General features: G+C 45.7%; 1 protein-coding gene across 1 annotated transcript; it reads left to right on the forward strand.

The window, feature by feature from the left end:
* The first annotated feature begins 17541 nt into the window (after nucleotides 1-17541).
* LOC125516927 (two-component response regulator ORR24) lies at nucleotides 17542-22535 on the forward strand. The gene is made up of 6 exons (XM_048682185.1): nucleotides 17542-17945; nucleotides 18658-18810; nucleotides 19473-19853; nucleotides 19955-20031; nucleotides 20602-21666; nucleotides 22179-22535. Exons 1-6 carry the CDS (start codon nucleotides 17798-17800, stop codon nucleotides 22227-22229), a joined length of 1875 nt encoding a protein of 624 aa, XP_048538142.1. The 5' UTR covers nucleotides 17542-17797; the 3' UTR covers nucleotides 22230-22535.
* Nucleotides 22536-25838: the final 3303 nt, after the last annotated feature.

Raw genomic sequence — 25838 nt, forward strand, 5'->3', positions numbered from 1 at the left:
CGATAGGTCGTCAAGACCACGGACACGGTTAAGACGAGTCCAGCGCAGCTATATGAAATTCATACAGGTTTGATGGCCACACCCCTATTAGAAATACAAGGGGCTCAACGCACGCAGACAAGTGGCAATTTTTACTCATCTTGAACTGTAGATGGTTTCTTCAAACCCACCTTTTTGCACGATAACTTTTCACCGAAGTTCCTCTCTCTTACAGATGACAATCGTGCTACACCCGTCCAGGATACGGCACAACAGAGATACAGGCGCAGACGTGCAGCAGGGACCCGTTCCAAGGATTCTTTTTAGGTTAAGACCATGAGTCAACCTTTTTTACTGTCTCTTGTTGATACACATCCCTCGGATTCTCAGTACAATTGAGAAGGATGCTGACGTCTTGGCATGTGGCCACGTCAGAACAATGCACGTACCTGGACATTAGGGGCGTCTTACAAAGGGCACTATTTAGGCCCGGTTTACACCATAAATACCGAATACCTTAGGGAGTGTTCGGCGTCGCGAGTTTGGCCTTATATGCATCAGATCCGAATCATGTCTTGGGTCAAATGTTGGGTTTGCCCGGGTCCTGTGTTTTGTTGCCTTACGTTCCGCTCTATCGGCTAAGGCGGCACCAGGAGAACTACTGCGATTGTGCACTGGTTCATCCGGACGAGCACCTCAATAGAGAAAGCCGAAAACTGACTGTCATGATATAGCACGAGACTGGTCAACCACTCGATGACCTATCGGAATCCTAGAATTCCTTCGCCTTAACAAAGGGCCATTTCCCGGCCGGGCATGTACGCACCCCGAACTCGGGTGAGTGCGGCGCCACCAGGGGCTATATTGTAGCCCCACTGTCAAACTCCTATGGCTAAGTGAAAGTGCTAAAGCATTATAGTCCAATTTCCTAGTTCGCTGTGCTCTCACCTCCTTAGTAGGACCAAGACATTGGATTAAGTGTGAATACGCGTCTTCTGCGAACACCCCCACATTATATGCGTGGGGGCTGAAGCCGACGACTGCAATCTTTCAGGTTATACACATGTATACATAAAATGGCCGCACAGGAGGCATCACAATACTTTCGGGCAAAAGTATAAATACAGCCTTGATAAAATTAATAAAACATTGTTTTTACAATGGAAATACATGTCACTCAAACATAATATTCTTCGAGCACTGGGCCTCTATCAAACGAGCACCCTCACGAACTTCTTCAAAATAGTGCTCGGCGGCCACTCGGCCGTTGGCCGAACCTTGTGCCGCAACAGTGGCAGCGTCCATTTCCGCCCAGTATGCTTTGACACGGGCAAAGGCCATTCACGAGCCTTCTATGCACACCAACCTCTTCATCGCATTGATGCGTGGCACCGCACCAAGGAACTGCTGCACTAAGCTAAAATAACTATCCGGCTTCGGTTTTTCCGGCCATAGATGATCTATGATGGACCTCATGGCAAGTCCGAACAATCTATTGAGTTCGGCCCATTCGGCAAGCTGATCAGTTAGTGGAAGCGGATGCTCTGGAACGTTAAACTGGGACCAGAATAGCTTGTCCACTTCACGATCTGTTTGATCTCAGATGTATTCGGCCGCATCAACAGCACTCGCCGTCAAATCCAGATATGCGTCTGCCGAACTCCACAGTCGATCCAGAGGGGTGTACCGCGGATCTCCGAACTTCCTCCGCAGCAAAAAGGACTCCCCAGCCACAATATCACTGGCTTCACGCAGCTCCTCCTTCTTTGCTCTCATGGCAGAGCGGGTGTCTTTGGTCGCCATCGTGGCCTTTTCGAGGTCCGTCGCCTTTGTTCGGTTTTCTTCTTCAAGGACCTGACAACGGTCGGCAGTATCTTTTAACTCTATAGCCATCTTGGCCATTTTCTCTTTGCTGTCGCAATGCGCAGCCTTCTCGGCTCTTAATTCTTCGGCCGCCTTCAAAGCAGTCGCGTTACTACTCCTTGCTTGTTCTTTGGCTCGGGCAAGTTCCGCCCGAAGGGTCTCCACGGTGGCAGCTCCATCTGCAGTCACGACATATTAAAGATATTGGCATCACGCTGCTCTTACTATGTGACATTCACCAGAAAATATCACTTACCCTGTGCCTCGTCAAGCCGCTTGTTAACAAGCTCGATGTCGGCATCCGCCGCATCTAGTTGCCGCTTTAGTTCGGCAAACTCATGAGTCCGGCTAGCCATCGGAGCTTCCACCACCTGCACATAAAGGCGGTATGGTTATTACCTAGGACTACGATCCTCTATTTGCCACCATTCTCGATGACAACCAGAGTCTCAGGGGCTACTATCTACACCAGGCACACCTAAAAATGTGCGGTACCATCACACAGGTATATCATTTTACGTACCTCAAAGCCCGTTAGTAGACTCATAAAGGCGTCATGCAACCCGCTTTCGGCGGGCGAGATCCTTTCCATCACTGTACCCATTAACGTACGGTGTTCTTCCGAGATGGTCGCTCGCTTTAGCCGATCCCTCAGTGCGTCCGACCGCATACCAGACGGCGCCGGACTCTTTTGTCTGCCCTCTTCAAGAGCCAGATGCTGGGGACTTCGAGTGACTATGGGATTATCTTCTGGCCTCACCGGATCCGAAGAGGCCCTCCGTGACGATACTTCCAGGTCGCCCGCTTCTTGAGCGGGGGAGTCCGGGGGAGGCGTTTCGCTCTCCATCATCTCCGGAAGAAGGTCCCTTGAAGACGAGCTCTGTTGAGAAGGGTTAAGATTCGAACTACAAGATAAACACTTCGGTTATTTTCCTCGGAAGTAAGGTAGAATATCTCTACTATTAAGTAAATTTTGATCACTTACGACCCGTTAGAGGGCTGATCCCCGTACGAACTTTGTGTGGCAAAATCACCCTCCGAGACGGGATCCTCTGGTGGAGTTTTATTCTCCCGTTTGGAAACCTTGGTTTCCGGATCATCAGAGGTAGTCCTCTTCCTCCCCAGGGGCGAAGGAATGTCAGACTCCTTCTCCTGGCTATCCTCCCTCACGGAGGCGCTCGTTCCCTCGGTTGGAACAGATGGCGGTGGAGGCCCGCTTTGGCCCTCTTTATCCCCCCCCTTCATCTTCCTTTGCGGGCACCAGGCAAGGTGCTGGCTTGAGCATATTTTCCAGCACCGGATTGTCCAAGCCTTCAGGAAGGGGAGCCGAACACCGGATCATCTTTGCCTTTGCTATCCAGTCCTGGTTAAAGAGCGATCCTTTAGAATAATGTCCTGATAAAAGAAAGACAGTGTGTTCGGCTAGAGGGTTACTTACTTGGGCCGCGGTGCAGTTGCTGCTCAGGCCCACGTCCTCGGAGGTGCCGGACACTCTATCTGGGGTCCAAAGAACGACTTGTACATCTCCTCGCGCGTCAGGCCGAGGAAATTCTGAATAGCGCGCGGTCCTTCTGGGTTGAATTCCCATAAACGGAGGGGTCGGCGTTTGCAAGGCTGGACTTGACGAACCAGCATGACTTGCACTACCATAACCAAACTAAAATCTCCCTCGAAGAGATCCCGGATGCGGCTCTTAGTGAATACATGAACTCACTACTAGGGAAATGCCTATACACATGAGCTTAGTAGTAGTGCTTTTTAAAAGCAACCGTTGCTACTACTTATGAGTAGCGCTTGGCCACGGAAAGCGCTGCTACTATGCACTTTCTACTAGCGCTGTATTCATAAAACGGCTGGACTTGACGAACCAGCATGACTTGCACTACCATAACCAAACTAAAATCTCCCTCGAAGAGATCCCGGATGCGGCTCTTAGTGAATACATGAACTCACTACTAGGGAAATGCCTATACACATGAGCTTAGTAGTAGTGCTTTTTAAAAGCAACCGTTGCTACTACTTATGAGTAGCGCTTGGCCACGGAAAGCGCTGCTACTATGCACTTTCTACTAGCGCTGTATTCATAAAACGGCTGGACTTGACGAACCAGCATGACTTGCACTACCATAACCAAACTAAAATCTCCCTCGAAGAGATCCCGGATGCGGCTCTTAGTGAATACATGAACTCACTACTAGGGAAATGCCTATACACATGAGCTTAGTAGTAGTGCTTTTTAAAAGCAACCGTTGCTACTACTTATGAGTAGCGCTTGGCCACGGAAAGCGCTGCTACTATGCACTTTCTACTAGCGCTGTATTCATAAAACACGCTACTACTACAATTGCCAGACCGTTGCCGCCAGGCCAGGCATACTAGTAGCGCTTGTATGTAGAAAGCGCTACTGCTATTGTACATAGCAGTAGCGCTTTCTACATACAAGCGCTACTACTACACACACCTTATCCATGCTCCGACCCGCCTCGACCTCAGTTTTCCCCTGACACACTCTCACTCGCGCGCCTCTGCCGCGCGCCGCCGTTCCCCGAGCCGGTCTTCTCCCGCCGGCCGCCCTCGCCCGCGTCGGCTCTCCTCCCCCGTCGGCCACCCTCCCCCGTGCCGTCATCCTCCCCCGTCGGCCGCCCTCCCATGTCCCCCCCCCTCCGCCCCCCCCCCCTGTCGGCCCCCCCCCCCCCCCCGCCGCTCGTCCTCCACCGAGAGGTACTCCTCCCTCCTCTCTCCTCCTCCCTAGCTAATTTTGAACCCTAGCAAGTTGAAAATTTTAGGTTAAATCTTAGAATAATGTAGTAGGTAATGATCTTAGGTGTTTAATTTTAGAATAATGTGGTATGAACCCTAGCTAGTTATGATCGAACCATTTTGAAAATGTAGGTTTTTAATTAGGTGTAGTTAATATAATTTAGGTGTTTAATCTTAGAATAATGTAGTATGACCCTAGTTATGATCGAACCATGTTCAACATGTCACATTTGTTGTTATTTTTTTAGTTAAAGCAATTATTCTCGCATCGATGTTGACGATGCTTATCCCGCATCCTCATCGTCGACTCGGCGGAGGAGGCCTGCTTGATCAAAGGGGCCATGTCTGGGACTGGGCTCCGTCGGGCTGGTAGTGGGAGGTGCTACCTTCCGGGGGCGCAGCTTGGTGAGGAGCCAGCCCTTCATTGACCCGAACCTTCTTTGGTGTCGGTCGCGTGGGCCAGTGACAGTGCAGAGGCTTGAGGACCCCGCGGAGGTGGTACGTCACTGTGTCAGCGAGGAGGACAAGCACGTCCGTCACTACATGGTTGCGTTGGGGACAAGTTCTCCAATACCTGGCAGGTTCTTCAGCGATCTCATTAGAGCTATGATCCTGCGATGGTTCCTTCTTTTTGGGTGTCCACCGCCTGCGCCGATACCCGCCGTTCGTTAGGGTTTTAGCTGTATTAGTGGTGTTATATGTATGATACTATTCAAGATGTATTAGTGATAATATTCGACGATGTACGGACGCAAGAGATGATTTAGTTTTGCCTATTGAATGCATGCTAATTTGAATAATAATTTATTTTATGATTTGGTTTTGCTTATTGAATGCTCAAATTGGAGAACTACTCCTATTTTGAATGCTCAAATTGAAGAGCAATATGCAAGGCGTATGCATTTGATTAGTCGATAGCTTATAGGGTTTTGTTTTTGCAGAAATCAAGGAGCCCCTCCATCATCCCCGCCGTCGTCCCCGTCACCGACCCCCTCCGACCTCGAGGTGAGACCAGCCAAATATCCATGTCAATATGAGTCTTATAAGATATTTTGAAATATTTTTATTCATATTTTCAACCATTGAAATGATATAGATATAAACATGTATATCTTGTGTTGCTCAAATAGGATATGTGCTTGCCCAAGTGGCTGGCCATGTTTGCAGGTAACACCTCCAAGTGGCCTATGTTTTACCAGAGTGTTGATTAATTTCTGTTCCGGCAAATTTCAGGCGCTCGAGATGTCCTTTTAGCAAAGGTCATGCTGGATTTTTCCGTGAATTTTGGCATGACTTGTGCTAGAATATGTAGGAAATATCGCGTGGCCTGGATTTTCTAGAAAGATAATTGAAGGAAATATGCCCTAGAGGCAATAATAAAGTTGTTATTTATATTTCCTTATATCATGATAAATGTTTATTATTCATGCTAGAATTGTATTAACCGGAAACTTAGTACATGTGTGAATACATAGACAAACAGAGTGTCACTAGTTTGCCTCTACTTGACTAGCTCGTTGATCAATGATGGTTATGTTTCCTAACCATAGACATGAGTTGTCATTTCATTAACGGGATCACATCATTAGAGAATGATGTGATTGACTTGACCCATCCGTTAGCTTAGCACAGATCGTTTAGTTTGTTGCTATTGCTTTCTCCATGACTATACATGTTCCTATGACTATGAGATCATGCAACAACCGAATACCGGATGAACACTTTGTGTGCTACCAAACGTCACAACATAACTGGGTGATTATAAAGGTGCTCTACAGGTGTCTCTGATGGTGTTTGTTGAGTTAGCATGGATCAAGATTAGGATTTGTCACTCCAATTATCGGAGAGGTATCTCTGGGCCCTCTCGGTAATGTACATCACTATAAGCCTTGCAAGCAATGTAGCTAATGAGTTAGTTACGGGATGTAGCATTACGGAACGAGTAAAGAGACTTGCCGGTAACGAGATTGAACTAGGTATTGAGATACCGACGATCGAATCTCGGGCAAGTAACATACCGATGACAAAGGGAACAACGTATATTGTTATGTGGTTTGACCGATAAAGATCTTCGTAGAATATGTAGGAACCAATATGAGCATCCAGGTTCCGCTATTGGTTATTGACCGAAGACATGTCTCGGTCATGTCTACATAGTTCTCGAACCCGTAGGGTCCGCACGCTTAATGTTCGGTGATGATCGGCATTACGAGTTTATGTGTTTTGATGTACCGAAGGTCGTTTGGAGTCCCGGATTTGATCATGGACATCACGAGGAGTCTCGAAATGGTTGAGACATAAAAATCGATATATTGGAAGCCTATGTTTGGACATCGGAATGGTTCCGGATGAGTACGGGCATTTTTCGGAGTACCGGGAGGTTACCGGAACCCCCCGGGGAGTATATGGGCCTTATTGGCCCTTAGTGGAAAAGAGGAGAGGGAAGGAAAAGGTGGGAGGCGCGCCCCCCTAGCCCAATCTGAATTGGGAGGGGGCCGCCCCCTTCCTTTCTCCTCTCCTCCCCTTCCTTCTCTCCTACTACTACATGGAAGGGGGGAATCCTACTCCCGGTGGGAGTAGGACTCCCCTAGGGCGCGCCATAGAGAGGGTCGGCCCCTCCCCTCCTCCACTCCTTTATATATGGGGGAGGGGGCACCCCATAGACACACAAGTTGATCATTGATGTTTAGCCATGTGTGGTGCAACCCCCCCCCTCCACTATAATCCACCTCGGTAATATCATAGCGGTGCTTAGGTGAAGCCCTGTTTCGGTAGAAACATCATCACCGTCATCACGCCGTCGTGCTGACGAAACTCTCCCTCGAAGCTCTACTGGATCATGAGTTCGCGGGACGTCACCGAGCCGAACGTGTGCAGATCACGGAGGTGTCGTATCTTCGGTACTAAATCGGTCGATCGTGAAGACGTACGACTACATCAAAAGCATTGTCATAACGCTTCCGCTTACGGTCTACGAGGGTACGTAGACGATACTCTCCCCTCTCGTTGCTATGCATCACCATGATCTTGCGTGTGCGTAGGAATTTTTTTGAAATTACTGCGTTCCCCAACAATAATTAAACGACATTTCGGGTTGACTCTAAGTCCGTCGAGGCTCCATACATGACAGTCAACAAATGAGTGAGGGAGAAAGTTTTCACCATATATGAGAGAAGAAGAATCCCGACTGTTGTCCTAGGGGTCGTTTTTCCTTCTTCTCCTTGTGCTAGACCTTTGCTATGAACAAGGGGAAGGAGGAATAACGACCATCACCGACGGTCGAAAAATCAGTGAGGGAGTGTGTCCACCATATATGAGAGAGGACGAAGAATCCCGACTGTTGTTGTAGGGGTTGTTTCTCCTTCTTTTCCTTGTGCTAAACCTTTGTTATGCACTAGGGGAAGGAGGAGTAACGACCATCACTGACGATCATAAATGTCTGAGAGGAATCAGTGAGGGAGAGTCTCCACCATATATGAGAGGACGAAAAATCCCGACTGTTGTCGTGGGGGTCGCTTCTCCTTCGTTCCCGTGTGCTAGACATTTTGGTGTAATGCACTCAGGGACGAAAAGGAGGAGCGATCATCACCAACGGTCGAATGTATACACCACGTGAGATGAGAGTTTTCAAGAAAAGACTCGGCAGACCAATAGTCAACCCATGATGAATAATAATGATCTAATTTAGTTTTTGTGGTACATATATTTAATTGTACAAGTTTAATCTTTGAATTATGAACCTAGTAAATGTCGTCATCGGACGACGAAAGTCTCCTAGAGGAGTGCGACTGGTGCGGCGACGACCGGGGTCTGTGCGACAGGCCTCACCTGGATGAAGGTCGGCGCTTCAACATTAAGCTCCAGGAGACATTCGATGTTGAAACGGTATGCAACGACAACAAGTGTTTTTTCATAATTAAGCACGACTTCTGCTACTTCAACATGTAATTTTCGTATTTTACAATTCGACTAGCTTATCCCATGCCATGCAAGACGCTATGTCTTGGAGAGGATGGATTTTGAAGATCATGAAAGTATGGAAACAAAGATAATTCACCTAAGGACCCATCATGGTATGGATTTTGATATAAATCTACACAATTCTGAGAGCGAATCCCATTTTGGTTACCCTAATTGGGAAGCACTTTGCAAGATGTATGATTTTCATGAGGGTATGCATGTCACCATGGATCTTGGTGATCCTAACATTGCCAAGACAATATGGACATTTGGGTCCTTGTTGATACGCTTCCAATTCTACCAATATGTGAGTATCTCAAACATAGTTATTAAGTAATTTGTATTGTTTATTTCATAATAGTTGAAAGCTTATTTCCATTGATAGCTTATTTTCATTCTTCAAAGAATGTGCGGAAGATGGTAGACAGAACCTACAACACCGATGGCTTAGAATTAACTTATCAGGAGAAAAATCATCTGATCTCATTTATTACTGATCTTGAGAATTACAATATCTATTATCAAACTCCTCCACATTATGGTCAATATGTGCCACTAGTGCACGTTTGAACTACGGTAACATCCATGGAGATGTCATGATAAGAATTTTTACTATTACGATATCCGTGCATCTTTTGCATAAATTCTTCTAAAACTCAACTACATTGCTAACTACGAAGTTATTACTATGTTTTCCAACAGAAAATCCTGAAGGATTGTGTGCCTCATCTGATGTTTCCGAATGTTCGCCTTGATGTTATGAACTTACAGCCAGGTCATCCTATGCATCACTGCTGTTCATACCGGATTTCTAAAACCGATGAAGACATGAAAATCAAAGATTAGAAAAATGTATGGTCAATCGTAGGGAGCTACTTGGAAGCAACATTGTGCGAAAGGCAAGAATTAGAGACAGGATAATCTCCATTCTCCATGATGGAGAGTCAGGGCCTATCTTGTTTTATGCTATTTTACCTTAGAGAGGGTATTTAGGTCCTAGCTAATACTCATGATCATGTGCTAAGAACAATTAAGTAGGGTTGGTTAGATGACTATGATGATGATGAGTATGACTTGTTATGATGATAACGAGTAGAAGTTATATGATGATGAGTAGGATTTGTTATTATGATACCAATGATGAGTTATTTATTATTATGATCAATGATGCATGATGCTAAGTTGTTGTATGAGCATGATGAGTTATTATATATATATCAGTAGGTGAAATGAATATGGATTAGATTCAAGTGGAGGCAACATGTGGTGCATGTTGAAAGTACTACTAATCCAAACTAGATCACCTACTGTTATATAATAACTAATCATGGTCATAAAATCATATGATGAAAGTACTGTATATAAAACCTACAGTGAAAATAAGCTGCATTTTCAAAAATACAGGAAAAGTTAGCAGCAACGCTTTTCAAAAGAAACGCTACTAGTACTTACTATTATCAGTAGCGCTCTTGCAAAAAAAAGCGCTACTGCTAACTAGGTATAGCAGTAGCGCTCGCTTTCCAGTGTTACTGCTACCAGTTAGCTGTAGCGCCTTAGTGGTAGCGCTTGTACAAGCGCTACTGCTAGCTATAAAACAAGCGCTACTACTAGGCCTTTCCCTAGTAGTGACTCCTCAAACTACGGTAATCACCGGAAAGAATCCCAATTATTGTCACCTTGGGGTATGCGGATCATAACTCGTAATAGGTGCATATAACTTGCAAGATAGGATCAAGAACACACATATATTCATGAAAACATAATAGGTTCAGATCTGAAATCATGGCACTCGGGCCCTAGTGACAAGCATTAAGCATAGCAAAGTCATAGAAACATCAATCTCAGAACACAGTGGATACTAGGGATCAAGCCCTAACAAAAATAACTTGACTACATGATAAATCTCATCCAACCCATGACTGTGCAGCAAGCCTACAAAGGAATTACTCACTCCTGGCAGCGATCATCAGAAAATTGGTGATTGGGTAAGGTTGATGATGACGACGACATCGATTTCCCCTCTCCGGAGCCCCGAACAGACTCCAGATCAGCCCTCCCGATGAAGAACAGGAGGTGGAGGCCACTTCGTATCATGAAACGTGATGATTCCTTCTCTTTGATTTTTGTCTTGGCATATAGGTATTTATGGAGTCAGAGTTAGGGTTGCCGGAGGTCCAGGGGACCCACAAGCCTATAGGGTGCGCCCCTGAGCTTGTGGCTCATGGGTGGCCCCCCTCTGGTATATTTTCCACCAATATTTTTTATATATTCCACAAATATTCTCCGTAAATTTTCAAGTCAATCCGAGAACTTTGATTTCTGCACAAAAAACACCATAGCAATTCTGCTGAAAACATCATCAGTCCGAGTTAGTTTCATTCAAATCATGCAAATAGAGTCCAAAACAAGAGCAAGAGTGTTTGGAAAAGTAGATCTTATGAAGACGTATCAGTGCTTAAGAAGAATAACTAATTTCATCTGTAGGGTCAGGTCTCTAGAAGAAATTCAACGTGTTATGAAATTGCTGGAGATCTGAGAAATGCTTGATGGGACGCAAAATAATCATGATGAAATGAATTGTTCATTTCTCACGTTCTATATGCTGCTAAAATTACTACCGCTTGATGAAATTCTCTCTCACGATTTTGATTGTCATATTCTTCACTCTGAAGTATATGAGTTTGTAAGTCGGACTAATGTTTCTACAGGAAAACTCACCCAAAGCCACTGAATGGATAATGAACAATGGTTGCACAAATCATATGAATTGTCATAGGAATTTACTCACTGGTGCTCCCCTTACTCCGTCACATCTGAAGCATATATCACATACGCTGACAAAGGGGAAAGCAAGGTATTGGGTCTAGGTAAGGTTGCTATCTCAAAGGATCGACACATGGATAAAGTGATGTTTGTTTAATCCCTTGGATACAACCTCATGTATGTCTCAATGTTTTGTGATCTTGATATGATTGTCATCTTTGGCAAATTTCAATGCATTGAGCTGTTGGACTATGACAAATCCAAAGTCTTCGAAGGATTTCGAAGAGGTGACTTGTATATTGTAGATTTCTCTGCATGTCCACAACCTTCCACATGTCTGTTGGCAAAAGCTTCAGAATGCTGGCTATGGCATCGCCGACTTGGACATGTTGGCATGAGAATTTTGAGCATTCTTGTGAATAAAAATCACATCATAGGCGTTGAGGGTGTTAAATTCGTCAAGGATCATCTTTGTGATGCTTGTGAGGCGAGGAAGATGACGAGATCAAAGCACCCCTCGAAGACAATCATGACCACTACTCGTCCCTTTGATTTGCTTCATATGGATCTGTTTGGTTCTAATTCCACACTAACCAATGCAGCATCACTATATGGTTTCGTCATAGTTGACGACTTCTCTCACTACACCTGGGTGCATATCATCATGTACAAAACTGAAGTGCAGGATGTCTTTAGACAATTCTCAAACCGGGCCGTGACGAATTATGGCTTCATGATCAAGCACACCATAAGAGACAATGGCACCGAGTTCAAGAACACAGGTCTAAGTGACTATCTTGATGAACTTGGTGTCACTCATGAGCATGTCAACAAGATCCGTCTCTAAGGCCTCCATCACGAATGTGCATGAATCTTTGTGAGGGTGGGAAGTGACACAAGCGATGACGCGATTCCAGTGACAAAGACTTGATTCTAATGGTGTTGACTTGATTCTTACAATGATAATTTCATTTATGGCGGCGATGCTCGATTCCGAGTGAGGTGGTTGAGGAAATTTCCCTCCAGCATGCCCAGGAAATTATGGCGTGCATCCCAAAGTATACCTTAACATGGAGGTTGAGAGGCCAGATATGGAGGTATTTCTTAAAAATATGGCGACTAAGGGATGGATGGCGACTCTTCTAGAGTTGTTTTTTTGTAGTCTATGGTCCATATGGCACTTATTATGTAGTCGACGATTCTTCTATAGTTTCTCTTCCCCATGATATAGTTTCTAATTAATATATATTTGGTGCATTTCCACACCACCATGGCTTGCCATAATATGATAATATACATGTTAGTAATATGGTCCACCTTGCCTATATGCTTATTCTTGTCAACTCTTGCCACGCTGGCAATGATCATTTTGTTAACCACACATTTTTTGCCATTATAGATAATCGTGGCAAAAGGTGGGCATCAATTAACCAACCATTACCATTAATATGAGCCTACACAAATCGTTGAGTTTTAGGAATACCTATACATGCTTTTTTTTGTTGTCAAAAGAATGGTAGGGGCACTTAGATGTTGGTCGATGTCAAAATGAAGGATAGACCCTTAGACCAGCAAAAGGTGATCAACTCGAGATAGGAGAAGTGCCTCCTCATATCTCTAATTCTTAATAGGTGATGAATAAGAGCGATTCTTAGAGCTTTGAGATTTTAGGTTGCAGATCGTGCTATGGACGACCTGGATCACACGGGACAACCCCGCGGTGGCATGCCATGATTTCCTCCCCGGTAGAGGGGTACTCTCATCATAGCACTAGCGAACCCCAATCACTATTTCCCTATATTACCCTACATCCTACACGCCCATGTTCCACTCGATCTCCCTCGTTTCCTCTTTGCGCCGCCACCACTCCTCTACGCTATGGGGGATCGATCCCGCCCTCCTCCTCCAACTAGGGTTGTGTAAGGACAACTGATCTACTGTCATCACGATGGAGGAAGGTGTTCTTGAGCCAAAGCTCTGATGCCTGCCCCTCTTGTTGTTTGTTTGTGCATCTCCGCCCAAGCTGAGAGTTGCGCCGCCCCTCTGCGAGGTCCTTCCCGATGTTCGATACCCCAACTCCGCCGCCGCCCCTGCAGTGAGTTCCTTCCCACCCTTCGATGTCTGAGCTCCACCCCACCGCCTGTCTGAGCCTGTTCGTGTCCATGTTCTTCCACCAGAGGGCGGCAACAATCATCGTTTACTACTCCTTCCCCGCATTCTCCTCCACACTCCTCTCTTGGGCGCCCAAATTCATGGGTGAGGTGCATCGTCAAAAGCCCTCGGTGAGCTCCCATTCTCTTTGATTTGCTTTAATTATATATATATATATATATATATATATATTACAGTTGCTTCATATGATTGGCCATATTCTTAGCCTGACCCATGTCCACCAAGCAATTATACACGGTTTATGTGGAGAAACGATGTCCCCCCAGACGGGAATATAATTCTGGCATGGTGAAACATACATAATACGCCACAAAAATATATATGAGAAACTTCATCCAATGACGAATCTAAAAATATATTTTCTAACATATAACAAATTTTTTCGAGAGCCAAATCAAAGATGTAAGAAGTAAGAACCCGTGTCCGACTTATGTTTCCATCCGGCCCAGAGGAAGCACATATAGTTCGATATACATGTGTGTACGTTCAAACTCATAAAAAGAAGATAGTTTTTCACGATGTAGACATACCGACGGAGAAACAGAGGCACACCATAATTTTAGTTTTCTAGTAGGTTTTGTTGAAGTGCACATTATGTTTCTCATCACCACCCATACTCATGTTGATGTTGGAAGTGGAGGGCACACAGAAGAGACCTGATGCCACTTGGAATATGAGAGGGACCCCCGCTATGTCCATGTGCATGATACTACATCAGGACAAATATATGGGCTAGTGTTAGATGTGACGTTGGCCTCTAGGATTAGGATGCATGGAGGGGTTCGGCCTCTACCATTCAGCGGAAAGGCGATCGAGATGTGGTCCATGCACGCGGAAGATAAAACAAATAAACGAGAACACACACCCAAAAAAAAAAACCTCAAATATGTGATGTGAGGGAGCTTTCTCGGTTGGCAGATCACGCTGGCCATTGATATTTCGCCTTTGCATATAGGGCTGGATATGTTGGGTTAGTGGGGGTCCTTAAAATATACCTTGGATTATTGTAGCCGGGGCACTGCTGGTGAAGCCCGCTTCTACCTATTTCGTACTACTATTAATGCAAGGCAGTAAATGGAATATATTCTCAATAAATACTATATCGTCTGATGCAATTTATACGCACAGCTATACTACGAGAAATCGAAAACCAACATAAACGCCTTATTACAAAATATTTCCAGCAAAATGTACTGCATTAAACAGCTCCGTGCTGTTAATTGTAGTCCCTTATTACAGAATATTTTCCAGTAATTCACTGCATTAAACAGCTCTAATGTATTGCACGCTGTCTTTTCCGTGTATTATTTGTCCTCGCCACGTACTCATCATGTCACCTTGATCTCACGTAGCACGACGACTTGTTCTCACGCACAGCAGTAGTACACACAATTCGCACGTTCTTGAAGCGATTCTCAATAAAAGAAAAATAAAATCCTGGTCTAGCTGGCGCATTGCTCGTTGCTCTGACAATGACACCCGATTTCTTTTATGGTCCAGGCTATTTTTCAAAACTTGTAAAAGAGCCTGCGGCGCTCTGTGTCCACGAGATTCCGCGAGGGCAAGTTGATACCTTAGAGTATTGCCACAGAATAACTCCGTATATAAAATGGGTGGAAAAGTACATTATCGCAAGTACAAGCACAGGGTGTGAACCAATCATAGACTGGCCGTGCAGGCACTTGATGGGAACAGCAGCCATTTCATGTGCACATAAAATTAACATAAGATACTACATACAATACTGTTATTAACATAAGAACGGCTTGGGTGATCCCATGGGTGAAGTATTGCTAGATCAGCGTCGGTTTGAGAAAACGCATATTCTCACCATATTACTAAAAGATTTTTTACCCATGAAAAAAGATAATAAATTGCACTCAAGAAGCCCATACAACACACACAACACAATACACGCTCATCATGCGCTCACATTCACATGAGCCCATCTCCAAATATAAAAGCTAAGATGAATTCATGGACTTTGCTAACTGTTTGCATAACCGGTATGTGTGTCGGCGGGGGGGGGGGGGTTGATATAGCGGTTTTCATAATCCTAATTCACTTAGAATGTTCTTAAGTCTAAGGCTACCTTGGGAGCCATCTAAGCTCATAAGCTCGGAAATAACGCATCAATGTATTTTACCGCATATAGAAGAAAATCGGTATTTTACGAGCAACCCATTCATCGCAATCATCACAGCCGCCGCTGTCGACTCAACCCTCCTCCCTAGCACGCCGCTGCACATCTCCGCCTCGCCTCTAGCACGCGAACGTACCCATCCGCCTTCCCGCGCGCTCCTCCGGCCCTAATTCCTTATTCATCCCACCGCCGCACACCTCCTCGAGCTGATCTCATGAATGGATATGGGGTGCTTTAGTCTAAGAGTGTGACTTCTTGCCGGATGCCCGCCACCCTATGCGCTCTCAGACCCACCTTGTTGCCGCCTATATAGAGTCAAGCCGGGTGCAGGCCCACAAGCAGCATGGAGCTTGTCGGCCTCATTGCCTCGTCGTCGTCTTCCTCGTGTCTTCGACGACTAGTGGTTCGAATAACTCGTTTCGCAATTGCTCGAGCCCGCGCCCTGCACCTGAAAAAAAAGCATAGTCCGCCTGCTCGTCGTCGTGTCAACCCGCCGGCCAACAAGAGCTCTAACCGAGAACCGCCAAGCAGCGGGGTGGCACACGCACCAGGGATCCATGAGAGAGTCAAGCGCCTTGCCAATCCCATGATCCATATGGCTCCGACAAAATCCGTATGGCGGTGCGTCCGCTCATGGCCACCTTGGGCGACCGATAGAGAGATGAATACCAGGGGAGAGAAATACCGGGGACGGAATACGATGGGCCGATCGGTGTTTCCAAAACTGATGGAATCCCGGTGTATTTGGAAGAAACGATGTAAAGAATGCCGCCCCAAAACGACAAACCAGTCACATAACTAAAGGCAACCCGTTTTCCTTTATAGGAGTAAAGTTTACGAGAGTTTGGAGCTAGAAAACGACAATCCGATCACCTTGGAAAGTGCGACTTGAACTAAATCGAACTTGTGCGGTTATTTTTTTTGTAAGATACCTTGTTCCCGCCCGTCGCTGAGGCTTTATTCATTTAAAGCCGGGCGTTTCTCGCGCCTCCTTCCCTCTAAAAACAAAGATACCCCAAAGGAAAATGCTCGCAAGCAAAAACTATAACCTACATGAAATGATTAAACATATTGAAATCATTGGGCCGTTGAGTAAGAAAGTTTCCTTGATTGGAATAGTAGCAAAAATACTTTACTTCAAGGAAGGGAGGGAGAGAGAGTATAGATCCGTGGATCTGCCGTGCTGATTGGATCATCAAGGAAAATGTAAACAAGCAAGGATAATAGAGATGGATGTAGTAATGGCTAAGCTGTCGTGCATCACTAATCTTATCATGTGCGTAGTTTAATCAATCAGCCCCGTAGAGCGGGAACGCCCGCCGTGCCCCGGCCAGCTCGACCCACATCGGCATCAAGCCATCATCAGGCAGTATTTTTAGAGAAAAAGAAGCCTCTGAAACATTAGTTAAAGAGATGGACGCCAAAACCATTGCTGTCCCTGCCCCCAAGCAGTTGTTGGGCCAGTGGCGCCACCATTCCTGTCCAACAACCACACGCCACGACGCATTCTTTTTGTGGGGTGCAAGTTTTTGCGTCTGATGAATGATGATGATCAACGATTTGACGGAGCATGGCAAAGTTGGCAAGCTCGTAGTTACGGACGCGCACGGGGCATCGGATATGGCTATGCCCGAAAGGCGACCGGGAGCCGGCCGCACGCACGCACGCACGGGCGCAGCGAGCGAGCGAGCGAGCGGAAAAGGAAACAGAAAAGGAAAATGCGTCCCGTTGCGATGGATGGATGGATGGATGGAGGGGCAGGAATAAATGGCATGGCCGCATGAAGGAGGGGGGAGGCGTAAAAGGGAAACGAGGGGGAGGGGGGAGAAAAGAAAAGGTTACCATCTTTGCACTGCATGAATTCCTTCCCATTGATCGACCCCATTCGCCCCCCACCCCACCCCCAGCCCCGCCCTCTTATTATTGCGTCCACGCTCGCGTCCTCTCTCTCTCGCTCCCACCCTCTCTCTCCCTGCTCCCTGCCTCCCCTCTCCCCTGCTTTGACCCTGCTGCCCGGCCGGCTGCCTGGCTTTATCTGCCCGCCGCGCCTTTCCCCGCCGCTTGGATTTGTAGGATCCAGCGACGCCCGTCCCCGCGCCGCTCGCCGGGGCATTAGGTGGCCCGGCCGTGCCGTGTGGGACTCGGGGGGGAAGGAAGATGACCGTGGAGGGGAGGGTCGGCGGCGGGGGGGACGGCGGCGGCGGCAAGGACAAGTTCCCGGTGGGCATGCGCGTGCTCGCCGTCGACGACGACCCCACCTGCCTCAAGGTCCTCGAGAACCTCCTGCGCCGCTGCGACTACCATGGTACGGGAATCGCCGTCGCCAACATGCACCCTCTTCCTTCCCTCCCTCCCTCCCTTCCTCCCCCCAGCGTGGTCCAGGGCTAGCAGGAGGAGTTGAATCTGTATTGCTGTCAAATCAAAGTCTCAAGCAAAGCACAGACCCGCCCGGTTCCGTGCTGTTCCACCGCAGTGTATTTTTCCCTTAGATTCAATCGCTTGTTTGCTTGATGCGCGTGCTATTCGCGAGATTTGGCGCCCGAGTTTTGCATTTACACCGCTGGTTTTCTGCGATTTATTCACGCTCCCTATTTTTCACTTGCCCTGTCGGTCTATTTTTCGCAGGGTGCTGTGTAATGTCAATTTATGATTGGATTTTTGTCATTATTGTGTTTGCCGATTTCTCATCTTCCTTTTTTTTCCCTTCGCGTAGCCACTTTATTGGGAATCACCCTTGCTTTGGAATCTGCGTTTTCCCGTCCAAATACCTATGCAAGATCGGACGATCTCCCATGCACGTCTCTTCTCGTGGTTTTAGTTTTAGATTTCCACGGTGACAACTGCTAATGTTTCTTAGATGGAATTTTTGCTTGGATTTTCTTTCACCCCTTTCATCTTGTGCGGCCCTCCTCTTCTTCTCGTCGGTGATTCTTCCGAAACCTAGATTTATGCGTGTGCAATGTGTTGTTATGGTGGTTTGCTAATGTGTTTGGATTCGATCTGCTGTGATGTTGCAGTTACAACCACTGGGCAGGCAGCCACCGCCCTCAGGATGCTCAGGGAGAACAAGGACCAGTTTGACCTCGTCATCAGCGATGTCCACATGCCGGACATGGATGGTTTCAAGCTCCTCGAGCTTGTCGGTCTGGAGATGGACCTCCCAGTCATTAGTAAGGCTAACTTGCTTAATCCTCTGCCGCTCTTTGTAAACGATGCTCTAAAAGATATCATTGCTGGGAAATGATTGTCGAGTGAATCTACTTGTTTCATTTCATGTCATTTGGTGCTTCAGAACTTTGGAGATGAGTTATGTCTGCTAACCTGCAAACATCGCAGATAGTTCTTTGATGTGCTACTGCTAGTTTTGTTAGGGAAGGAAGATGAAAAGTCTTCGTTCATTTGTGTGGTTCAGATCTGTTGGAGGCTACTCATAGCTTGGTGCATGGGTCAGGGAACCAATGAAAGATTCCCAGTTCCAATATATTGCAGATAGTTCTTCGATGTGCTACTGCTACTTTTGTTAGATATATGTTCATTACCGTGATCATATTGCATAATTGATTACCTGCTCTACCACTCGTTGTATCAACTGAGAACGGTGGCTGTGTCATGTTATTGCGCTTCACGTGTAACAACTGGAGAAGAAATGAGAAAGGACAGAAGGCCTGCTACTATAATGAATGGCTATTAATTTTTCCTAAAAGGTCAATTGTTTCCTAGTTAGTGTTTCATGTGTGTTAGCGTCTGATCATATGAACAAAGTGAATAATGTCATGCATTTTAACTTTTTGTTGTTTATTCTGGAACTGATCAATGACTATCTGTCATGCAGTGTTGTCTGCAAATGGGGAGACGCAGACAGTCATGAAGGGCATAACTCATGGAGCATGTGACTACCTGCTAAAGCCGGTGCGTCTTGAGCAGCTGAAGACAATATGGCAACATGTGATTAGGCGGAATACCAAGAACCGTGGTAGTGACAATGATGATGCCGGTCAGAAGGGGCCAAATGCTGAAGGTGAGAATGGTGGTGCTAACCGCAACAAGAGGCAGTCACGGAGGGATAGAGATGACAATGGAGATGATGGTGACGATTCTGATGAGAACAGTAATGACAACGGCGACTCGTCATCCCAGAAGAAGCCAAGGGTTGTGTGGTCTGTGGAGCTGCACCGGAAGTTTGTTGCTGCTGTCAACCAGCTTGGCATTGACAGTAAGAACTCACTTCATGTCGTCGTCGTCATTAATAAAAGCTATTTGTTTTCTGGGTTCATTATGTCGTCTGTAATAACATATCTCTGTTCATAAACACAGAGGCTGTTCCAAAGAAGATATTGGACCTCATGAATGTAGAGAACATCACCAGGGAGAATGTTGCTAGTCATCTGCAGGTTCAGTTTCTATCCATGCGTGTTACCATTCTTTTTATGTCTGTACAAATATTATTATGGAGCCCAACTTCTAATTGTTATATCCCAGTCATAATCTCTAGTCGAAAGAGGATTTGTTTCTGAATTTTGATAAATATTAAAGAGCATTTTCATTTGCAGTATAATGGTACATGTTATTTTCTTGTGATCCCCCAATTAAGTATTAAGTAACTTTTAAAAACGTCGGCTAAAGGGGTAAGAGTCCCTCCTTTTGACTGTGCGTTAGTTATTAGATAGAAATGAGCCTTCCCTGCAGATTGAACGAGGGTGGGCGAGCTTACGCCCGTAAGCTCTAGCTGACCGAGCTAGTGCTTGGTTCTCCATTTAAAATAACTTATATTGCGATGTTTGTTTCCTACTATTACCAAAAGAAGAAAGTTATTGCTGTCAGCATATCTTTCAATCTGTTCAGTTGAGTTCCGTATGGAACTGTTCATTTGATGATTCATCATGTCTTAGCCTTCATTCCTCTATTTTGTTTTTGAATGTCATTCTAATTCATTGATTCTTGCTGTTTTATCATAATCTCAGAAGTACCGGCTGTATCTGAAAAGGATGAGTATGGATGCAAGTAGACAGGCTAATCTAGTTGCTGCACTTGGAGGAAGGAACCCTGCTTACAGCAATATGAATTCAATGGATGTCTTCAGGCACTACAACAACGCGTACGGTAGATACCGACCAGTTCCAACCAGCAGCCATTCCCAGTCAAATAACCTTGTTGCAAGGATGAACTCCCCTTCTGCATACGGAATGCATGGGTTGCTGTCTCCACAGTCGCAGCCACTTCACCTTGGCCATGCCCAGAATAATCTGGGCACTTCCCTGAACGATTTGGGTGTCAATAATGGTAACCTGATCAGGGGTGCACACATGTCAACCATGGGTACTGGTACTTCTGGTAACTCTTTTGCAAACATTTCAAATGGTGCCCCATTGGCTACTACAAATAGGGCAGTTCAGTCTCTTGAATCAAACAACAGGCAACACCTTGGTCGGATAAATTCGTCTTCGACAGATTCATTTAGCTCATTCGCTAGTGATTCTCCCCACTTTCCAGATCTTGGAAGAAGTAGTAACACCTGGCAAACTGCAGTTCCGTCCAACATTCAGCAACTTGGTCAGAACGGCAGCATGTCCCAAGCAAGCTTGCATGGGAATGGCCCTAGGATGCAACCTGTCTCTAGCTATGCACCACCATCAAATCAGATTACATCTCTGGGAAATGATATGCAGAACCAAGTAGCACCACTAGCTAGCAATACCCTTCCAATGGTATTCAATCAGGGTGCAGCGCCATTCACCTTTGGAAACAGCACAAACTCGAGAGAGGCGCTCAATAGCAACCTTGCGTTCAGCAACTCAGGCATCAACACTTCATTGCCAAACCTTCGCATTGACAATTCGGTTGTGCCAAGGCAGACTCTGGATGGCGGGAATACAGGCGGTGTTCCCTCTCTGCAGGATGGCAAGATTGATCAGCAAGCTGTTGGTAATCAGCTCAATTACAACAACAATGATCTCGTGGGGACAAGTGGGCTACAAAGGGAGCTCAGTGGTGGTCTGGATGACATTGTTGTTGATATGTTCAGGCCGGTATGATCCTCTTGTATTTCATTTTCAGCAGAATATATCTTAATGCCAAACTTTCATCTATTTTGCTTCTATTTAGCATCTGCATAGTAATGTTGACTAGCTTAGAAAAAATAGTAATCTTGACAAACTATTTTCTCACTGGCTCATCATTTTTATGGTGGTGCATGCACTTCACTGAAGCCGGACATGCATTTTTTATTTCATATGGAACCCACATGCATGTGTGGTGTTCTATTCCTTTTAAGATAAGATGTACTTTTTATTTTGGTACTAGTACTTTTTGATTCCTGTAACATTATTATAGGAAAGTACACTAACAGTACACTGAGGTACTTAATATTATCTGCATGATTGCACTGAACATATACATTTAGCTTACACTCCCACTGTTTACTTAATCTTTATGTGATCTGCCATTTTGGGGACTTGTAGTACGTACTATATCTTTCATGTTAAATTCACGACTTTTAACAGGGGATGAACATCTAACCATGCCATACTTCTTAATGCAGGATAATGATAATGGTGGCATTTTCATCGACACGGACTGGGGGCTGGTCTAGCAAGTTGTCTCCTTTCACCAAGTCCCATGCGCAAGATTTTCCGCATTTGTGTGGTGTCTGCTGCTGATTTGTCCATTGCCTGCTCAAAGTTGTTCATAGTAGCAAGCCTTCATCACAAATGCCTTTTGCATTTGGTTTTCTCAGTTTAGCGTTCATGTTCCCGTGTTAGTCGTCCAGTATTCAGAGTTATATTGGGTAACAACTATGTGCTGTTTGTGTCCGTGACTCGTATAACTATCTTAATTCAGGTATACCCTGTTATCGTAAGATATAGTATGCTTGTATGCAATTGAATTCTTCGTGTTAGTTGTTGGAAATGTTTTTGCTCTTTTATTTTGTTATAATTTATTCCGTACACCGTTTACCTAAAATTGTTAGTAAGCAGATGTTGCTGTGTGGAATTTTGGTTCTGTTTTTGTGCATGATCGTTGGTAGTGCGGATGGAAGATTTCCGTTTTGTTAACATAGGCACCTGACTTAAATTTTACTTTCTCCATAGGTTTATTAGTTCCCTTGAATTCTGGGTCAGAGTTCTATCATAGACAACTAATAAAATACTCCCTTAGTAACGCAAAGTTAAGTCACTTATTTTGGGACGAAGGACGGAGAGAGTATGTAGCAACAATAGTATGAGTTGAACCTCTTTCAAATATGAAATCAATATTCTAGTTTGTTTCTCTATTTCGACAATTGTTTTTAAAGGGAAAAATTGCAGCTAGTCTACTTTAGTTATTAGTATCTCCAACAAATGATGTATAATATGGTCAGCTGCCAAAACATTGTCTCTAGGGCATTTGGACCGAAAAAACGGTGCTCTGGCGCCCTATCCCTAAATCGTGCTGCAAATATTTTAGGGCAATCACATATTTTGGCTTCGCATTATGCAAATATATAGTAGCCGCACGGTTGGCGCAAAACAAGCCCTGCAGCCACGCACAATCCAACCGTGGCGTGAAACTTCATCCCTGTTGTCCGCCTTTGCCGAATCCGGCCACCAGTATTGCATTGCCCCATTGTCGAAGCCACCCCCCCTCCGCCTGGTCGCCGCTCCATTGAATCAATTGAATCGATCGCCGCTCCATCCCATTCTGCCGCCGTGTTGACCAATTTCGCACCCCGCCCGATCCACCCCCCCCCCCGGGTTTCATGTGGCCCCCACACAATTGCTTATTTTCAGTCATTTACTTCTTGTGTTGTTTACTTTTATGTTATAACACAGACTTCTTGTGTTGTTTACTTTTGTGTTATAACACATGCATGTGTGTTGCAACGGAAAAGTAATTGACATGTCCATCAAAACCTATGTCAATGCAACACTACAATATCCGGACGGTGCCGCCTGTCGGCAACAGGTTGAAATCTACTTCCTCGTTTGTTATGGTTATCTCATGAAAGTCTTAAAAATGGATTATTAACGCAAGATTGATGGACTTCAGAAGGATTAATTGATTAATTATAAGGTCTCCCCCTCATAGAAACAATTTCGAAATCTGGTCTTACTTACAAAGCCGCTTAATTTATATTGACGCAACCATCCATGCAAATCCAATAATTTTATTTATTTAGAGCCAATCGGCCATGCTAGCCTCAATCCATTTAATTCCTTCCCTCTGTTCCTTTCTTGAAGTGGCTTCCCGATTTCCACACAATTTACATATGTATATAAATTGACTTATTCTCGTGTAAAAAGTCGAGGTGGAACTTTTTAATTAAATAATGAACCTATTTTTTAGCATAAGCACATGCTAGGTTAGCTGGTTAGGGCCTTTGGGGTCATGAGTTCCAATCTCACAAAGCACAAATGTTTTTCGCTACTCTTTGGTCTACAGAAAAAGGTGCAATGCAGGACCTCCTGACATATTTTATTTAACATATCTAGCCAATTTAAAGGTCGGTCCACTCCGGTCAGCGGTTGCGCGGCTGCCACGTCACCCGCTCCCCACTCGGCCTGGCCTCTTACCCGAAAATACACAAATTTGTACACAAAACTTAGCCGATTTCTTGCGTTTTTTCCGTCGTAGATGCATTCTAGATAGTTGGGGGAGGCAAGGGAGACCTCGATCTACTGATGGGGTAGCTCGTGGCGGTGGTGGTGGAGGTCGTTGAAAGGATCGATATGGTAGACTAGGGGGGGGGTGAATAGGCAACTACCAATGTTTAGCCTTTCTTAAAAAATTAGGGTTTGCAACAAATAGGTTGTCCAGATATGCAACTAGGTGGGCAACCTATATGATGCGCGCAATACAAGCTACAAGGCAAGCTAGAGATAAAACACAAGTAAAGCTTGCACAAAGTAAAGGTAAGAAATAACCACAAGTGGAGCCGGTGGAGACGAGGATGTGTTACCGAAGTTCCTTCCCTTTGAGAAGAAGTACGTCTCCGTTTGGGCGGTGTGGAGGCACAATGCTCCCCAAGAAGCCACTAGGGCCACCATATTCTCCTCATGACCTCACACAATGCGAGAAGCCGTTATTTCACTAGTGGTGCCCTTGAAGACGGCAAACGGACCTTTACAAACAAGGTTCGAGTTCTCTCCACAACCGAATTGGAGGCTCCCAACGATACCACGGAGCTTCACCACAATGGAATGTGGCTCCGAGGTGACCTCAACCGTCTAGAGTGCTCAGACACCCAAGAGTAACAAAATCCACACAATAAAGTATGGGGGAATCAAATTCCCTTTGGTGGAAGTGTAGATCTAGGTATCCTCCTTCAATCCCTAGAAAATCAACAAGTATTGGTGGCTAGGGAGAGAGATCGCAAGAAAGCTTGAAGGGCATTAATGGAGGAGAGAGAGAGGCAAGAGGTAAGAAGGTAGGTGGAAGAAACTGTTGGGGAACGTAGTAATTTCAAAAAATTTCCTACGCACATGCAAGATCATGGTGATGCATAGAAACGAGAGGGGAGAGTGTGATCTACGTACCCTTGTAGACCGACAATGGAAGCGTTTGGTTGATGTAGTCGTACGTCTCCACGGCCCGACCGATCAAGCACGAAACTACGGCACCTCCGAGTTCTAGCACACGTTCAGCTCGATGACGATCCCCGGACTCCGATCCAGCAAAGTGTCGGGGAAGAGTCTCGTCAGCACGACGGCGTGGTGACGATCTTGATGTACTACTGTCGCAGGGCTTCGCCTAAGCACCGCTACAATATTATCGAGGACTATGGTGGAAGGGGGCACCGCACACGGCTAAGAATATGATCACGTGGATCAACTTGTGTCTCTAGGGGTGCCCCTGCCTCCGTATATAAAGGTTCAAGGGAGGAGGGCCGGCCGGCCAAGGTGTGGCGTGCCAGGAGGAGTCCTACTCCTTCTGGGAGTAGGACTCCCCCCTTTCCTAGTTGGAATAGGATTCGTGGAGGGGGGGGGGAAGAGGAGAGAGAGGAGGAAGGGAGGCCGGCCCCCTCTCCTTGTCCAATTCGGACCAAGGGGGGGAGGGGCGCGCGGCCCATCTCTGGCCACCTCTCCTCTCTTCCACTAAGGCCCACTAAGGCCCATATACCTCCCGGGGGGTTCCGGTAACCTCCCGGTACTCCGGTAAAATCCCGATTTCACCCGGAACACTTCCGATATCCAAACATAGGCTTCCACTATATTAATCTTTA

This window comes from Triticum urartu, chromosome 6 (assembly GCF_003073215.2).
Source record: "Triticum urartu cultivar G1812 chromosome 6, Tu2.1, whole genome shotgun sequence".
NCBI classification, from domain to species: domain Eukaryota; kingdom Viridiplantae; phylum Streptophyta; class Magnoliopsida; order Poales; family Poaceae; genus Triticum; species Triticum urartu.